The 19,551-nt window shown below is 33.5% G+C and overlaps 1 protein-coding gene across 1 annotated transcript; it reads left to right on the top strand.

Annotated features, from left to right (window-relative positions):
• The first annotated feature begins 11,701 nt into the window (after positions 1-11,701).
• On the top strand, positions 11,702-15,350 carry LOC144558516 (amino acid permease 8-like). The gene is made up of 6 exons (XM_078307357.1): positions 11,702-11,788; positions 12,866-13,099; positions 13,401-13,494; positions 13,947-14,286; positions 14,501-14,728; positions 14,835-15,350. The coding sequence occupies exons 1-6, from the start codon at positions 11,713-11,715 to the stop codon at positions 15,327-15,329; spliced, it is 1,467 nt and encodes a 488-aa protein (XP_078163483.1). The 5' UTR covers positions 11,702-11,712; the 3' UTR covers positions 15,330-15,350.
• The last annotated feature ends 4,201 nt before the right edge of the window (positions 15,351-19,551 follow it).

The raw sequence follows: 19,551 nt of genomic DNA, 5'->3' as shown, positions 1-19,551 counted from the left end.
GCTAGGAATGAATACTTCAACGTATATGAATGAATACTTCAATGTGTATGAATGAATACTAGAGCACGTCTCTACCGGGTCAGATCCGTCACTATCGATCGTATCAAAATAATTTTGTATATGTATATGCAATTAATCCCTTTCATGTTTATATTCTCCTTCCTCATGAAGTAGCGAGTTTTGCAAAGAACAAAGCTTTATTAATGGTGAATTAGACCACTGCGTATTAAATAAATGACATAAAAACAAATTTAAAAAAAATAGAGATATATGAATGAATACTTGATGTCTTAGAATGAATACTTCAATGTGTATAAATGAATACTTAATATCTTAGGTGTGAATACTTGCGTGACAAGATATTAATACTTGTGCAACAGACAACTCGAAAGTATGTCATCATGGATCTCATTTGAAAGATAAAATTGTGTAGAAAACGTTCGTGGTTTTAGATTTGCAAAATTCTTCATAGATCGTCAGAAATATTAGTTAGATTGAACGGAGAAAAAAAACTCACCTCTAAAAACGTGTAAAAGATGGATGAGTGATGTGTCCAGTTTTTATATTTGCATTTGCATGACGATAATGAATATTTTCTCTATAAGAGATGAATACTTGTGCAACGGATAACTCGAAAATATGTCATCATAGATCTCATTTGAAAGATAAAATTGTGTAGAAAACGTTCGTGGTTTTAGATTTGCAAAATTCTTCACAGATCGTCATAAATATTGGTTAGATTGAACGGAGAAAAAAAACCACCTCTAAAAACGTATAAAAGATGGATGAGTGATGTGTCCAGTTTTTATATTTGCACTTGCACGACGAGGATGAATATTTTCTCAATAAGGATGAATACTTGTACAACGGACAACTCGAAAGTATGTCATCATGGATCTCATTTTAAAGATAAAATTATGTCAAAAACATTCGTGATTTTAGATTTGCAAAATTTCTCACCGATTGTCAGAAATATTGATTAGATTGAACGAAGAAAAAAAATCTCACCTCTAAAAACGTGTCCAGATTTTTTTTAAAATACTTAATATATTAGGTATGAATACTTGATGTGTTATAGATGAATACTAGCACGCGCCAGTTGTAAAATATTTCAAATATTATGTGATCTCCAAATAGTAAGTGGTTCTCCTAAGTAGTTATTAATTATTGAAGTAGTTAATAACTGAGGGATGAAATGGGGGATTGTTACGGGGGGTAGTTTGAATTATTCTTTTTTATAATATGTTCCCGTTGCAACGCACCGGCACAATACTAGTTACTAATTTATATTAAATGCAGGGGCTTATTTGTAAATCATGAAAAAAAAAATAGGGAAAGGCAAAGAACAACAGAGAGAATTATCAACCAACGGAAAATGAAAAGTCAATTACAGAAGAAATCCCCTCACCGTCTTTCACAATAAATTTTTCTATCCTCTAATAAATTACAATAAATTAGAGGTTTTTCTCCAGCCAGAAATCCACGCGTTTCGAAAAGGACAATTTTATTATTTTTTGGCTGCTCGTGTTCCCCTTAACTAAAGTCCAATTTGATTTGTCTTTTATTCTTTTAATTCTCTTTGGTAGTTTCTTTGATGTACCAACGGATTGGTCTTGTATTATTTTTTCCTTGTCAGGGAGGAATTGACCCTCTAGAATACTTTGCTTTTGTGATGAATTCCAATATCATTTTTTTTTGGGGATAGTTTTATATGGAAAAATAACAATTACCATTATATTTTTTTTATGACAATGCAAACTTATGGACTTAAAAGTCTAATTTCTAAGATAAATTTGACTTTCTTTAATGCATGTGATATTTATATAGCTTATTCAATTGTGCAAACAGAATGCATATATTAGCATTTTTATTTATTAGAGTTAGGCTATTATATAAATATTGGTATTTTGACCAAAATATAAATAGCTCAAATTATGTTCTTTTTTATGTATAGCCGATCCAAGTTACTCAATGCATTCTACGCATTATTATAGGGCACCAAAACTTACTACTTTTTAGAATTTTTGTATTATTTTGGAGACTAAAAAATTAACAATAGTAAAATTTGGACCCTACAAGATTTTGGTATGTAGAATGCATTGAGCGATTTAGTTCGACTGTTTCTACACAAGAATGCATAATTCGAGCTATTTATATTTCAGTCTAAATAAAAAAATTTAATTATTCTATTTATTATATCCAACCAACTTGAGTAAAATTCAACTATTCTATTTGTATGTCTGTATATTTGACATATTTTTGCAAAAAAAAAGTTTGGCAGTAACTAATTTAGTAAAATTTATATACTAAAAAAGAACTTAGTTTGGACATATGTTATTTATCATGGAGACTACTTTTGGCAATATAAATAATAAAAATAAATTTATAACAACCTTTTAGAGAAAACCTGTTTTAATTTAGCATATTTAAGCCAGCTTGATTTTCTTTATAATGTTTTTCTTAAATGTTGTTTATGTGCATAGGTCGAGCCTACTCAGATCATTCGACGTGCATATGATATTGTATTTTGATTTTATTTCTATTAATTATAGCCATTACTGCCCTTCTAGCAATGCAATTGAGAATTGCAGGGCATGGATTCTAGAGTAGTCGGACACTATTAAAAACCGTTAGAGTGTAGCTTGGAATCAGTGGACAACGGCTTTGAAAAAATACTGACGAATGAAGCAGCTCCAACATGCCACCATGAAGATATGGTCCCTCAAATTCTGGTAAATATATTGATAATGTCCGAGATATCTACTGCCACAAAAAAATTCAGAGCTAATATTGTTCTACATTTCCAATTGGCTGCCTACCACAAGTGTTGCCTAAATTTTTATTATTTTTAGCGACCTCAAAATTTTTAAAAGCTGTGTTGAACTAATTTATGTTCTTCATTCATCCACAACAAAAAAATTATAAAATAGATAAAGGAAACTAGCTTAATTTTCAAGGGTGGAGCCGTGGAGGTTTCATTCAAAGTCGGATTTAAACCGTCCGATCTGCATCAAAATTAGTACATCTATTTAGATTCAAAGAATTATTTAAATTTATAAGTCTCAAATATGTTTGCATGAATCTCAATACAAATCATACGTTTAAGTTTGACTTTGAAGTTTGAACGAAGCTTCTCATGTTATTACGAAATGTGAACCGGCTCCTATTTTTTTTTCTTAACAATCGCCAATGAATGAATAGATGCAGTGAAGACCTTGCACTCAACTTAAAGGCCCAAGTCCATTCAGATGAGCACGATCTTGCTTCTACTTGTAATGGGCCAGACGAAGATTAAACATAAACCTAATAATAGATACTGGGCTGACTCGAATCCGCCAGACCGGAAAGGCAGAAACCATTTCGAGTTTCGTAATTCGTGCTCGGTACCAAATCAGATGAGCTCTTCGAGTACAGCACAGAAACCGCTAGAGCTGGGGAAAAAAATCGTCTGTAATTCGACGATGACTATGCAGCCGTGCTTCATTGTCCGTTCGCATCCTCTGAATTTGGGCAAAATTTCCCGCAGATTGTGCTTCATTGTTGAGCAGGTCGTGTGAATGTAGGTCTGAAGATGACTATGCGCCTGTGCTGCTGCAGCTGAGCCGCTAGGATCTGGATGTTGCTTTGTATGAATTTGGACAGTAACCGCAGTACAGTATAGTGGTGCCGGGGACTTGAGAAATCAGTCCTAGCCTAAAAAATTGAACGTTTACGGCTTCTGTCAGCAAATCCTGCTCAAAATAAACAAAAACCATACAACATCCCCACATTTCAGCACCCATCTCATATATCCGAGGCTTGGAAGTCCTGCATAACTTCGTAGCTATGGACCTATGGTAACTTCAGCAGCAGTTATAGCATTTATATACAAACAACAAGACACAAGCAAAAGTAATTACAGCAAGATAAAACAAAAACAGGAAACCAAACATTATAGTAAACCAAAAGGGGCAAACAAAAACCAGAGACTAACAAATACAGAGATGTTACGAAGAAACTGAAACTGGTAAAACAGTTGGGTACGTGCATCCCTGACAAAGCAAACCATGTTGCCGTACCGCCCTTGCAAATAAAGATATGCCTAACTGTTAAGATTTATTGATATATAAACACACTTGAAGCCCGGGTTTAGTAACAGTAACCACCAAATATGCATTATTTCTAATATGCCTAACTGTTAAGATTTATTGATATATAAACACACTTGAAGCCCGGGTTTAGTAACAGTAACCACCAAATATGCATTATTTCTAATAGGCCCTTCAATCCTCACAGATTGGCAACTTGAGTTAAGTAACGCATGTGAGTCAGTGTAAAAAATGCAGGAGTTGCAGTTCAATTGCAAAACAGATATAATACTTGTAAGCAGTGTCAATGCCTCCATATGAAACACAGAAAAGGCATAATATACAGATGCGCCAAATTGGATGAGTGTCGAAGAATTCTTGACAAGACATCCCACTCCGCCTTGATTAGGGTAAACATAGGAACCATCTACCCAGCATTGAACTGTTAGAGCAAAGTAATGAGACAAAATACATAAGGAAACATAATATATTAAATAAAATAATCAACTGCCTTAATTATATTACTATCAATAATTTTACAAAGGAAAAAAGGCAGACAAAGTGGTCAGAGACAGCTGGTAGAAAAAAAAAAAACAAAAACAAAACAGATTTAACACAGCGTATATTGCAAGTTATAACCCATCCCAAACTGGAGACCTGTGGTACAACTTTGACAGTATCAGAATCTGTAACCATAAATCAGAATTGGTAGAGAATAACAATAGCCACAAATTCTAAATAAATGCATCTAAAATACAAAATAAAGCAAATCATTCCAGATCTGAATTAACCTGACAAACAACTATCTCTTTTACCATTTAGTCCTTGTCCCATATTAAAATACAAAATCAAGCAAATCCTTCTCAAAATAGTTCATACAAATACATTAATTTAAAAGATGGTTCATATATGATTGAATGCTAATTAAAGAGCATTCAAATTAGAAGAGCTTAAGTTCTACGCCTGTGACGGTTTCTGTTACAGTTCCTAGCCTAACAAGTTAAATGTTTACGGCTCTGTCAGGCCCAATAATATCAGCCCATTTTTCCCTTGGGCCTTGTGGCACCAGCCTAACTAATATTAATATTGTTTTTTCCTGATAATGAATACCAGTAACAAAATTGGCAAAGAATGTTCATCTTCAAGAACACCAGTAACTAAAATGATGGTTTGATTCAAATATCTGAAACTCTTAGTGAGCTCTTTGATAAAAGGTTAAGTTAGCTCTTGCTTTGGTTTCATTTTGTCATCAAATTTGCAACTAGAAATTTTTGTAACTTGGACTAAAAATGTCCTGCACAACTAGAGTATTCTGATGCCAGAATGTCAGTGATAGAGTACTAAATTTTGTTTGGTCTCGTTTTTCTATTTGGATTATTTAATATGCAAGATAAGGGGTTTCAAAATCTTATAACTAAAATAAACAAATTCCTCCCTTGGGTGTTGGCCAGATTTCAATCTCACAACCTTATAGAGGGTACAAAAATGGCAAAACAGGACCATGAGGTGCTTGATTGTCTTACAGCAGAAAGCTGATATTGAAATGCATTGAAGATAGGTGTAGAAATATTATTGTTCAACGTGGCGAGGATATGATGGATTGACAATTAAATTGATTAAAATGGACAAAATATGGTAAAAGAAAGAGAAACAATGAGAATTAACATGGAATAATATGGTAAAGGAAAGAGAAACAATGAAAAAAATCATAATTCGATACATAATCAGAAGGGAGTGATGTCAAATCTTAATGTTTAGACGGTGCACATGCATGCAATGCATAACATTCAAAACCAACACGTATTAAATTGCGCCTTTTCAACCGGTTAAGTTAATTTTGTCCCTCTATGGTTCTGCTAATTAGCCAACTGGCATTTATTTTACGGATGTATCTGTTCACGATATTTGCCTATTTAAGCGCCTTCCCTGGTCTTTCTCTCTAAATCAATATAAAAAAGAACTCTTTCAGTGAGTACCAACAACATTCCATAGCAACCAAAACTTGACAAGTTCCGTGTGTTCTGCAACTAAAACTTGACAAGTTTTGTGTATCCCGAGCACCGAGGAGCAACTTTGCAAGTTTTGTCACTTTGTGTACTCCAAGCTGCAAGAGCTGTACCTCCAAAGGTTTCCTTTTATGTCTCTTTTAAAAATTCCATCTCGCTACTATTGAATGTGCTGTAGAAGTTGGGGTCCCTTTGTTATAGGAAATAATTGTTGTAAGATTAAAAATGTAAAGCGAGTTGCATTTTACTCTTTATTGGTCATCTCATTTGGATTTAAGAAAAAAACCTGCAAAATATAAGAATCTAGTTAACCAAAAAAACTTGACATCGCGATCAAGTGTAAAAAATATAAAAATGAACAACCAATCAAGATATGCTTGCTAAATAAAATTCACATGTTATTTATAAGATTATACCTAGCTAATAATAATAGGTGTTCAGTTGAAGTGATACTTCAACAGTTCAACTTCAAGTAGGATTTTTTTTTTCCAGCAGCATCTTTTTACCAGAAATAGAACACAACTTCATATAGCTACTGTTTCTAGTGAAGGGTTAGTCTAGTCATACAGATAGTTTTTTTTTTATGTTTCATGTAGAACATCTTTGAAGTTCTAAAACCAGAATTCTTGTTTAAACTGGATGAACCCTGACATGTAAGAACAACATCATAGAGTCGGAGTATCTGAATTTTCTTAGTCATGAGGTGCCCTTGAACTTCTTGGAACTGGATTGTGTCAGTTAAGTCAGCATTCAACTTGATAATTGCATTTTACTAAATATACGTATATACATAATAATAAATAATACCATATAGGCCTCTCCCTGAACCATTTCCAAAAGCATAGCTGAGGTATATATTACCATATATACTTACACTAGTTCACGCAATATTTTGCAACCAACAATTAGTATCATAAATGATATACCTTACTAGAAAGAAATTTGCAGAAACATAAACAAGAAACAATGAGGAGCACAAGCAACACAAGTGATAACCTTCTCACACCACCCGTGCATGCTAAAGACCAATCAAAAGCCAGCCCTTCCAGGCCAAGGCATCTAATCAAACAAGCACAGCTGCCGCTAATGACCACAGACCAGTCAGATGCTGGGCCCTCGAACTCTAGGCAGGTTATGATACAAGAGCCACAGATCCAGGACAACAACATAGGTTCACCCTTGTCCTCCTTGCCTAAAAGACAACTTACTCGGGAGGAATTACAAAGGAAAATAAACAAATACAACAAAAGGCTTAGAAAATATGCTAGGCATGGGACGAACAACAACAAAGGGAAACAGAAGGCCCGCATCAATAGTACGCTACAAGCTCGCAAAAAAATGGTCTCCCGTATGCATCACAGTATTTTAGAGCGAATGTTGATGATAATGGAACAGTGCAATGCAAAAGGTTTTGTCTACGGAATGGTAAACGAAACTAACAAGTCAATAACAGGGGCCTCTGATAATCTCCGTGCATGGTGGAAAACCCAAGCAATGTTTGATAAAACTGGTCTGGTCCAAATTGACCTGTATAACAGAGATAATTCGCTCAACTCAAATGTGCCTCTAGATAGCGAGACCAGATCAACAACAGAGTTGATGAAGGAGCTCTCCGACCCAACACTAGGGTCAATTCTGTCCCTGCTAATGCAGCATTGTGATCCTCCACAACGGAAGTTTCCATTTATAACGGGAGTGTCACCACCTTGGTGGCCCACCACACAGGAGGATTGGTGGGGCCAAACCGGCATCTCGAGGGATGAAGGACCGCCACCTTTCAGAAAGCCACACGATATAAAAAAGAAATGGAAGGTAGCAGTTATAGTTGGGATAATAAAGTCGATGTCTCCCAACTTCTCAAGGCCCTACAATCTCGTGGAGCAGTCGGATCACTTGCGATTACGCATGAATGCCAAAGAAAGCAAATTCTGGACTTTGGCTTTGGTAGCAGAGGCAAAGAAATACTGCCAAGAGCACCCTGACATGTCTGTAGATGACGCAACCACATTTCTGCAGGCATATGATAGTAGTTGTTCTCAAGTAGCTCCTGGCATTGATAGACAAAACGTTTCTATTTTTGGGAATAAGGCTCCCCGCTTTGTTAACCCCTTTGGAGTTATGAACTGGCCTCCATTTGCACTACCCGGCAACACCACTTCAGCATGGCCAATCACAGTGCCGCCAATGGGCCAGCAGCATCAAAGTGTTCGAGTAAGTAGTACTAGCCCTGATCAACAAATGACCATGAATGGGAGCTTTGCTCCACAATTTTCACCCTGGGCCTTATGTTACGGACCTATACGGTATGCAAATGTACCAATTGTGCAACAAAATCGTGGCATCGGGGCTTCAGGAGCTTCTGGCGGTGGGTTTCAAGAGCAGCCAGGTGAGGCACCTTCCACTAGTTGATATTGAGATGTTATAAACTAGATGCATGAATATGACAATCGGAACAGCACAGTTGGGCAATAGTTATTAGTTATGGCCTTGTAGCCCTATGGTGGCATTTTCTTGTATCTCCTTTTTTTTTTTTTTAATCTTTGTTGCAATGGTTAAATTAAGTAAAATGTTTAATCGTATTATACAATTAGTTTTAATAAAGCGTAACTTTAGTCAAATATTGCGCCAATGAACACAATTGTGTGGCCTTGATTTTTCAAATCTAATTTTGTTATGGCTCTGAAAATAACTAATTCATTAATTTATGAAGTGCAACACATGTTAAAAATAAAATCTGTTTTCACTAGCACAAAAGGAAACGTAGACAAGGAAATTGCATACGACCTAAGAGATTTATTGTTACCCGAGTTCAAAATTTTTAGTTTCTTTCTCTGCAACTAGTCAAAACCAAAGCACAGATGACCATTGAAGCATCTTTTTCTTCTTGTACCCCTAAAAATGTTATGGTATCCAAGATCTATAAACATTATTTAATAAAAATACATGTTTCTGTTAGGGCTTTTCCAATGATAGAGTTAGAAGTTATATATACTACAAGGTGGACCTTGTTATTGTTAAAGGTACACAGAACCAACTGTAGATTACAATAGTCCATGATAGTTAAGTCTATAGCATTTGGCATAAATATTTTTTTCTAGAACAAACTAATGGATGATAAAAGCCTTCACCCAATTAACATTATATTTTACATGTCACAATTAGAGTATGGTAGGCATCAAATTTCACCTTTTGCTGGTAATTGCATTTTAACAGAAACAAAATGACATCTAAAATTGAAAAAGAAAAAGAAATAATAAACGAACATAAAGTACAGACTATTGAATATTATATGTTTAGCGAGTACCATGTTATAGCATAACCTCTGTACTTGAGTCCATAACAACTGAGGCCAAATTTAACACAAATATGCCTCATGTTCCAAATTAGCTCCTGAAAATTATATTAAGAAACTTGATAATTCATTTTATTGTCCCTTTACAGCATCGATCACTCCAATACATGACAAGATGACTTAACTTGTACATAATTGTTAGCAATCTGACAATTAATTAACAATAGAAACTGCAAAAGTATAGTACTGCTAGCAACCTATCAAATATTAATCGTAATTGCAAACATTTAAATGGTTTTAATGATATATCGTCCCCTACTAAATGAACAATGTCTTTTAATTTTATATGTAAATACAATTTGGTGCATGTTTTAACAGATTGGAGCTTCTCTTTACTCAAATAAAAAAAATAAAAATAACAAATTGGAGCTTCCGTAACTCTGTTTTCATCCCACTTAATTTACTATCAAATATTATTTATAAGTTGGACAAAATAATTAGTAAGTTATTTACATTTAACATCTGAAAACACCACTTTCAGTCTTTACTTGATTTGAAATGTATCAAGATAATCGAGTGATCCTATTCAATAGTTAAATAGTGGCTATATATATTTTTTTCCTTCGAATCATGAATTTATTTTTTGCCAAAAAATATAACGCTGCGTTTCTATACGACATTCACGAGGGAATGCACATCTTTAAATATCAAAATTGAACCAAAATTGAAAACCGAACATGCAAACATAAGTACATAACTTGTCAGATGTAACGAAGCGAGGAGACGTGAATTAAAATAGAGTTGTGTCCGTAAAAATAATTATCTATAACACGATATTTCTATTTAAATCTGCATAAATATATCTGCATATAAATTTTCAAAATAGATCTGAAAATTTAATAAATTTACACATATATTTTGAAAAAAAAAATCCATTGTAATTATTGAAGTCATATTTGAAGATTGTTTGATCCGATTTTTTTTGTTTTTTTAAGAATTTAATCAAGGTTCTAAATAGCAAGTATAGTGGCATAGCGGAGAGACAAAAAAAGTTATTGTAAATAGCATAGTTATAGCGAAAGCTATCATACATAGTATTTTTTTCTTTTCAAAATTTATATTATACACTTCTGCTAATCATCAACATGATAAATATTGAAAAATTGGAGTAAATGACAACTAATCTAAGTCGATACTTTTTTTAGTCATGTAAATAAAAAAAATCTACAAGGTAGCATTATTTAATAGTTCATACTTCATAGTATTACATGTTATAATAAATAAAGAGCAGTTAATTATACGAGTGAAATGAAGTCAGTATACTTATTTGAACATTTTATATATTATAATAATTGAATCAACTTTCAATGAAACAAACAACAATAATTTTATAAGTGAATACTAAACGAAGAGCAAGCAAGCAAAAGAATTAATATTTGAATATTTTCCGATATATATAGAATGAGAGACTAAATCACAAATAGAAATATAAACATATAGTTCGGTTTAGCATACTTATCATAACAAACCATGTAGTATCAAAAATAGGAACAGAAGCACAGAAGCCCATGTAAATCGCAAAAAAATACCCATGTAGCAATAGCATGTAGCAGGTAATAGCGGTCGACTATTAGAGCTATAGAGGTCGTAGCTGAATTAGTGCATTTTTTTTATCTCGTAACTTAACTTTTATGGTCCGAAAAAGCTATAGCACAACTATAGCTAGCTATTTAGAACACTGATTTTAATATAATAATTATGATTTTAGTTGTTTCAAAGCTATATGTATCCCGTATTATTCAGAGATACTACATTATTACTACTCGTATCAATTAGTTCAATTAAAATCATTATTCTTAATATGTATATTTGGAGTATAAAAAATATTTATAATTACTTGTGTAACAGTGTAATGCACGCATCTTACTATTTTAAAATATTTTAACTAGAACGTTTAATATCTATATTCAATACGGTCCGAAACTCACCATGACAATAAATACGAATCCACATTTTAATCTTTAAATTCTTATTAGATACGAATCCACATAGAGTTTTGTAAAATTTTACTAGATTTATATTTAGATTGTACTCAATTCGAATCAGATCCATTGTTCAATTTTTGGTTCCATAGCAACACAAAAATAGCAAGGCGGGAAATAGAAAATTGGAGGGAAAAAGTATCGGGAAAGTTTAGCACAGCTCTAAATAGAATAATCATTAAAACAAAAATAGCTCCTATAAATCAATTTTCAGCTGAACTCATGTCTACCTTTAGAGCACTCAATTTCCATTCCTCTCTCTCATAGAAACAGAAGAAATAGATGACAAACAAAAAGTAAATGACATGGCGGACATTGAAGGAATTGAAACGGGGGAGGTTCTACTTCCTAAAGATGAAACGGAAGAGCATGAGAGAAAAGGTACGTACAAATAAATTCTCCTTTGATTGAATCCTTTTGAAGTAGAACCTTTTTTGTGTTTGCACGCAATTGCCTGTACATTTTGATCTTGTACTATATGGATATTTTGTATATCACGGTTAATTTTATGAATGATTTCCTGTTCTTCTGTACAATATAATATGTTGATTGTTTTATCTTTCCTACTAAGTTAAAAGAGACGTAGGATATACATATTATGGACATCTGATTTATTGACAGCCATTATCGTTCTATTTTAAAAAAAATTGCAACTGTGATTCCATATTAGTCACGAAGAAAATGAATTACATCTACAAGAGTTTGTTTTATCTGTAAAGGTAAAAGTGCTTAATAGCATCAGTATCATACTATCATCACAAATACTTCTATTGATAATAGGCAAATAGCAATACCTTCGAGAATTGCAATTTTTTTTGCCTTACCATTGGCAATAGTCATTTTTTACCCTTGCAAATAAAAACAAATTCTTGTAGTATATCTACGAAATAAAGATTTTTTAACCTCGTGGATTAAACAATTTTTGTCAGCAGTAGTCCAATCTAAGGTGGAATTTACATAAATTAATGCCTTTTGTACCGCAATAACATAAGCATGATTATAGGAGCAAAAATGCTATTTAGATGCATATATAGTTCACAGCTGGCTCCGTTTCATAATTTTTTCCTTTTTTTAAGTACTTGTCATTTTAGAAGATTTTGTCTTCTAATGTATACTACTACGATAATTTGTGCTTAGGTTAATTTTCTTGTGAATGATTGGTTTAGAAGTCTTGCCTTCTTACCAGATTTAAGTTTTGCTTTGGTGAGGTAAATACCAATATGAACCAGAGCTTCTATCATTCATAGCAACAGTAAGAAGCCTTGCAAAAAATTTCTCACTTGCTTGCATGTTAATTAGTCTCACTACATAGACAAAATTTGATTCAGTGTAGCTTCAATTGGGCACGGTTCTGGGTACCGTTTAAAATTGGTACCAACAAAAGCACCAGTCAAACTTCAAATCATATCATTGTAATGTATGGCAACTAATAACATGTAATTCAATGTTAATTTTTAGGAACTGTATGGACTGCCGCAGCTCACATTTTAACGGCTGTGTTCGGATCTGGGGTGCTTGCACTTCCATGGAGCGTCGCGCAATTGGGCTGGATTGCGGGTCCCCTTGCCTTGATAGGTTTCTCGTTCATCACCTACTACACCTCAACATTGTTGGCAGATACATACCGTGCACCAGACCCTGTAACAGGATCGAGAAACCCAACTTACACCAAAGCCGTCAGAGCTTACCTTAGTACGAGTTTCATAATTAATCTTTATGCTTCTTTACATTTAAAAAGAGGGATATTATTGTCATGAACAAAATTCCAAAAGCACTGGCTTTTCAGTAACATAAATCAGGGTCTATTAGTGGCTAACTCGGTGATGAAAAATATAATACAACTAGAGATATCAAACGTTGCATTAAAAAATAGAATTATGTTGGAGATAATATCCGATGGCCAAATTTATTTTGATTTAATACATTGACAAAATACTTTTATTAATTTTGTGATTATAGTTGATAATTAGTTTTGTAATATATTATGGTGTAGGTCGGAGAAAGGTGAATATCTGTGGAGTAGTTCAATATGTGAGCTTGTGGGGGACTCTGGTAGGCTATACGATCACTGCTGCTATTAGCATGAAGTATGAATTTAATGTTTAGTCATTATTTTTTAACAGGATATACTCTCCTAAATATTACTTCTTAACTTCGATTGCTAACTTCATCTAGTTATAACTATAGTGCTGTCCCTGTCAGGATAGTTATACTGACAGGGACATCCGGTTTACTAAGTTCACTTCAGGCCACTATAGTATACTGACAGGAACACAAGCTTTGAGAGACTGAAGCTTATTGAGACCTGCTTGCAAGCATTATCTTTGAAAATAACATTTCCACACCATAAAAACAAAATTTACTGTGCTACAGGGACAGCACTAAAGGTATACAAAGATTGGTATCATGTTAATTTAACTATAGTGCTGTCCCTGTCAGTAAGTGCACAATTAAAATTTTAGGCAACTTTGTTGCTTGATAAAAATAAGAGAAATTATATCACTCATGCATCTAATTCATACTTGTTTTGACTTTTCAGGGCCATGAACCATTGGTTTTACCAAGATGGGTATGAATCAAAGGGTAGTGATGTATCCAGTACAGTCATGTTGCAATTTGGTATAGTACAGCTCATTTTGTCCCAACTTCCAAGCTTAGAGAAGATAACATGGCTGTCGGTCATGTCTGCCATAATGTCATTTGCATACTCATTTGTCGGTCTTGGCCTCTCAGTCGCCAAATGGATTGTTAATGGTCATATAGGACTTATAGTTGGGAAAAGCGCTTTATCCCCAGGCGAGAAAACATGGAACTCGTTACAAGCTTTGGGCAACATAGCCTTTGCATATACATTTGCAGAAGTTCTTATTGAAATCCAGGTACATTACAATAACATAATATAGCTCATTACTTTTCTATTTTGTTTTTGAGAAATCAAATTATTCCTGAATCTGTGAATGTTTATGAAGAATGACTATTCTGAGAGATTGTTCTTAGTGTAATTAACAGTAGCCTATTTGAATGTTAAACAATGATGCATTCTTATGGATGCATTACATTAAAATTCTTTCTTCTAATTTTTCTCCATTGTAGGATACACTGAGACCATCACCACCAGAAAACATTACAATGAAGAAGGCAACATTTTATGGAATGGGAGGCACCACAATATTCTACCTGGCTATGGGTTTTGCAGGTTATGCTGCCTTTGGAAATAATACGCCCGGTAACATCCTTAGTGCGTTCGGGTGTTTTGGACCTTCTTGGCTAGTTGGCATTGCCAACATATGCATCATTCTTCACCTTTTAGGTGCTTATCAGGTCAGCTTAATTTCATTATAAAAAATACTTCTTTTAAAAATATAAATTGTCACTTTATTGTCTTAAAAGCTAATTACATTTACTAATTACATTTTTGTAAAATTAGATCTATGCACAACCTATCTTTGCTGTCGTTGAGAGTCGAGTTGCAGCACAGTGGCCTGAAGTGAACTTCATAAACCGGATGTATACAATAAATGTCCCAGTTTTCAAGCAGGTCTCAATAAGCTTCAGTCTCTCAAAGCTTGTGCTCCGTTCAATCATCATTCTCACTACGACATTAGTCGCCATGATGGTGCCATTCTTCAATGCAGTTCTAGGCCTCCTAGGCGCGATAAGCTTCTGGCCCATGACAGTCTATTTTCCAATTAGTATGCACATTGCACAAAAGAAAATTATCAGAGGGACGCCCAAATGGCTGTTTCTACAGAGTTTGAGCATCTTTTGCTTGGTGACTTCACTTGCAGTTGCTGTCAGTTCATCGGTGGATATTGCGAGCAGCTTGAAGCTTCCTGTTCCTTTCAAAACAACAGGCCAAGCTAGTTTGCCTTTTTCAGATAGAAAACTTGGTTTGAGGAATGTTGGCTTGAGTTCGAGTTGAGCCCGAAGCAGACCATGTAAAAAAAAAGGGAAGAGGAATAAGAAAGGAAAAAAAAAAGCAGCTGAATAGTTGTACTGATACATAAACTTTTGGTTTCACATAAACATTGTCTGTCATTCTTGTTCTGTTATTGTAAATTTGGTAGATATCTATTTAGACTTTCCTCTGGTAAATCTGGTTAGAGCTAAAATCGACGCACTTCTTTTGTTATATGTATACGTTGTAATTTGCAAATCAATAGATCAAGCAAATAAAAAAAGAATATTACATGTAGCCACCAATTTCTCACTTCATAATAATATTCATTTGTTTTTGGTTATTTAAAAGAAAATGAATATGTTAGTGTGCATTGGTGCAATAGTCAAGTATGCGTTAGTGTAATATTCCAGTGTGCATAAGTACTAGTTAATTGTGCGTTTTAATAGGTTAAGAAAACGAATTTGAAACTTGATAGGTTAAGATATTTATTGGCACTTGTTACTTGTTATGATGTGTTTGACTTGGTCAAAACTGTGTGACTGTTGTCCAAAATTATATTGTAATTGACATAAACAAATGTAAATATTCGATACTGTATGTAATTATGCATTAACACAATAGGCATGTGGGCATTTAAAGCGTCTGAAAAGGTTATGAAAAATGTTTAGGGGGTAGGACTGTAAATGAGCCGTGAGTTACTTAACTCATGCTCACCTCATTTAGTAAATGAGAGAGTCAACTCAAGTTGGGATATTAATAACGAGTTGTGTAAAGTCAACTCGAGTTCATTTCATTACCAATTCGAGTTGGCTCACAACTCATTTATAGCTCGTTTGACCAATAAATTTTCTTAGTTATAATTATATACTAGTAAGAGTTTATCTAAGCACAAACAATTTAAATGATTTAATAAGAGTTTATTTAAACATTTTTTTTATTTTTTTTAAAAGGCAAAAAATACCCATTTCATTGCTGAAATATAATAATTACAAAGACCAGTTTTTATCTATCCAGCCTAATGAGTTCATTATCACTCTTTACAAAACAAAAATGAGTAACATGCAATAAAACCACCAAAGCTTGCTATTAGCAAGGCACCAAAAATATGCTAAATTTGCTAAAAACTAAGCCACAAAATATTTGGGCTAAGTCTAAGTATAACTAGACAACAAAATTGGTGAAGCATCTTCAGTTTTCACTACGGTAACATGTTGGAAGCAGCAAAACCTTGCTGACTAAAGACCTCTACATCCGAAAGGAAAGGTATTAGCTCTAGTGGCATGTACTGGTTCAAAGGAATGACATCTTCTATGACCAGGATCCACTCTCCAACAACATTCTTGACTTTCTTGCTCATGTTTCCTGCCCAATAAGAACAAAGAGATTTAATATTTAAACATAAACAATTCAAACATAAATAATAAGACAACTAACAAAATAAAAAAATTCAAACAACCACTTAGGAGTTATTTAGAAGGGCATGGGATTTATTGTGATGAATTTTGTGTAACTCGAGTTGTTAATGAGTGAGTTGGAGTATGCTCAAACTCAGCTCATTTATTAAACGAGTTGTAAATGAGCGAGCTAAAGCGAGAAATTAGCGAGCGAGTTATGATTGAGTTACGAGTTTGAGCGATTTTGTACAACCCTACTAGGGAGTGATTGTTAGGATGTCCTAAATAGTATTTATGTAATTGAATAAATCTTATAAGTCTTTTTCGCATTTGACATTTAAGGTGAATCTTCATACTAGTATCTTGTCCGTGCTTTGCTACGGATTCAAAATTTAAATAAAAAAAATACAACAAATAGAAGCAAATCAAGTCAAATATTTTCATATTTAACGGTATTTTGTCTTTTATAATTTATATTTCTTATGCAATGAAATGAACTATTTTGTCTTTATCTCTTCGTTAAATAGAAAGGTAATCAATATTTTAGTGAATAAACATGTTAATTACTTTCTTATTTTGTTGTCATCAATAACATAGGATAAATTTCGTTGGAGGTCACTAAACTTTGTTATTTGTTACGAATTGGTCACTCAACTTTGATTTGTCCCCTGAAAACCATCAAACTTTAAACTTGTCCCGATTAAGTCACTCCATCTGACATGGACGCCAACTCACAATTTAAAACCAATTTGGGTAATTATTTGGAGATGTGAAATATTTCCCTTCTCTCTTCTTTTCTGACTCTCTTCTCTTCGCACCTGTTGTCTCCTCTTCTATCCATGTTCGCACCTGGCTGTCTCCTGCCTTGGCAATTTTCCCTTCCGGATTAGTAAATAGCCTAATTATATCCGTTAACAGAACTGGTGTACCAATTCCCTGCCAATGTTGTCCCAAAACAACACAGGAACAACCCCTATAAAATCGAAAATGAACATTTGTGAGTCCAAAATCAGCTGCAAAATTTGAAGTTCGAATTTGAATGATGAGGTTTGAGTTTAAAGGTAGGAATTTCTTTTCCTCACAATGGTTGGTTCACACTCTGTGCTGTACCATTATGCAAAATAGGCATGTGAAATTAATAAGTAACAATAATAAACAAAACTAACCGATTAGCAAAGATAATTAAGTTAATTAATATGAATTACTATAAACCCGATAATTTTAAAATTCTGTTCTACTGATATTAATTCAAAAAAATTTAGTTATTTATAATTTGAATATTCGGAAGTTATAAATTGAAACTTTATGAGATACTGTATATTTTGAATACCCCATGAGAGAAGACAAGAGAGAAGAAAAGTAGAGTCAGAATGGAAGAGAGAATCAAAATGAAAATGTTGAATATTTTCACCGTATTTGAATACTCCTATGAGAAAAGAGAGAAGAGAAGTAGAGTCACAAAGGAAGAGAGAATGGAAATATTTCACATCTCCAAAAAATTACTCAAATTGGTTTTAAATGGTGAGTTGGCGTCCATGTCAGACGAAGTGACTTAATCGGGACAAGTTTAAAGTTTGATGGTTTCCAGGAGACAAATTAAAGTTGAGTGACCAATTCGTGACAAATAACAAAGTTTAGTGGCCTCCAGCGAAATTTACCCAATAACATATAAAAAAAAGAAATAAATGTTATCAATTAATTGCTTTTATGACAACATTCATATAAAAAAACTGTATGGAGAAAATCAATGTAGCGAGTGTTTAGAGAACTAAATTTAGACTTCAACACAATAAAAATTAATATATTGTAACATAAAATCGCAGGCATAATTTTTTCATCTTAACTGTTTAAAATTCAGGAATTAAATCATAGCTGTTGGTGGATTAAAACACTCATGTGCTTAGTATAAGAGAAAGATATGCTGATTTAAGGCCTTGACGTCCTCTGGCCTATTGGAAAAATAGAAAGATTTTAAGGCCCGGACCAATTAAGATATTGTGCTTCCACTTGTGTCAAGCCCAGTTAAAGCATGATCCACCTCCACAGCTCCACGTTCCGAAAAGGAGACCTAGTAAAAGTGGAAGAAACAAAAAAATAAATGAAAGGGTCAAGCACGGCCACTGAACGGGCCCCACCAAAAATAAAATTAAGAGCACATCCTCTCCATTATTTTAATGCGGATATATCCATTACTTCTCCAGTTCTCCGTAGACCGTAGCTGTCTTCGAGTCATCAATTGTCCCCAATAGAAAAAAAGAAGAAGAAACGTATAAACAATAATTTACATCATGCTTCCTAAATTTAGCAATTTTTATGCATCATGCATGCATGACCCATTAAACTAATCACAAATTTTAATCTTTGTGGAAACCTTTCAATCAATAAGTTTTACAAATAAAGATTACAATAAATGTGTTGATCATAAAATAAAGCATTTGCATGTGTTTAATGAATTATAAGTTAATTTCAAAAATCTAAACTCAACTCAAAAAAATTGTTCTTTTGCAAATAAGTTGACAAATTAGTTGTACTTGTTTTGCAAACAAAAATACTTTTCTAAATTTAGACAATTATACCTACTAAAAAATGCATAAAAAGTTTTACATTATAAAAGTCAAATAGCTGAACTTGTCATCATCAATTTATTAACTCTAATATTATTATATCTACGAGCTTTTTCCTTAGAAAAACTGTAATATTATTAATTAATATTAACATTAACTTCACAATCCGATGACAACATTTCTTGAACAGTACTTAGTCTTGGCCTATTAAATTGGGAAAAGGACATGTTCTGTTAGATAAAACTGGAGAGAAGCGTACTTTCTCTCAGAACACCTAGAGAGAGA

Source organism: Carex rostrata, chromosome 8, assembly GCF_964058835.1.
Source record: "Carex rostrata chromosome 8, lpCarRost1.2, whole genome shotgun sequence".
Classification (NCBI taxonomy): domain Eukaryota; kingdom Viridiplantae; phylum Streptophyta; class Magnoliopsida; order Poales; family Cyperaceae; genus Carex; species Carex rostrata.
The sequence above is the reverse complement of the archived record's forward strand: the minus strand, read 5'-3'. Positions and strand labels throughout refer to the sequence as shown.

Bases quoted from the DNA above. Each gene is read 5' to 3' on its own strand.
- LOC144558516 (XM_078307357.1), top strand. From the start codon at position 11,713: ATGGCGGACATTGAAGGAATTGAAACGGGGGAGGTTCTACTTCCTAAA. The intron at 13,495-13,946 runs GTATGAATTTAA...TTGACTTTTCAG, and splicing joins ACTGCTGCTATTAGCATGAA to GGCCATGAACCATTGGTTTT. The intron at 14,729-14,834 runs GTCAGCTTAATT...TTGTAAAATTAG, and splicing joins ACCTTTTAGGTGCTTATCAG to ATCTATGCACAACCTATCTT.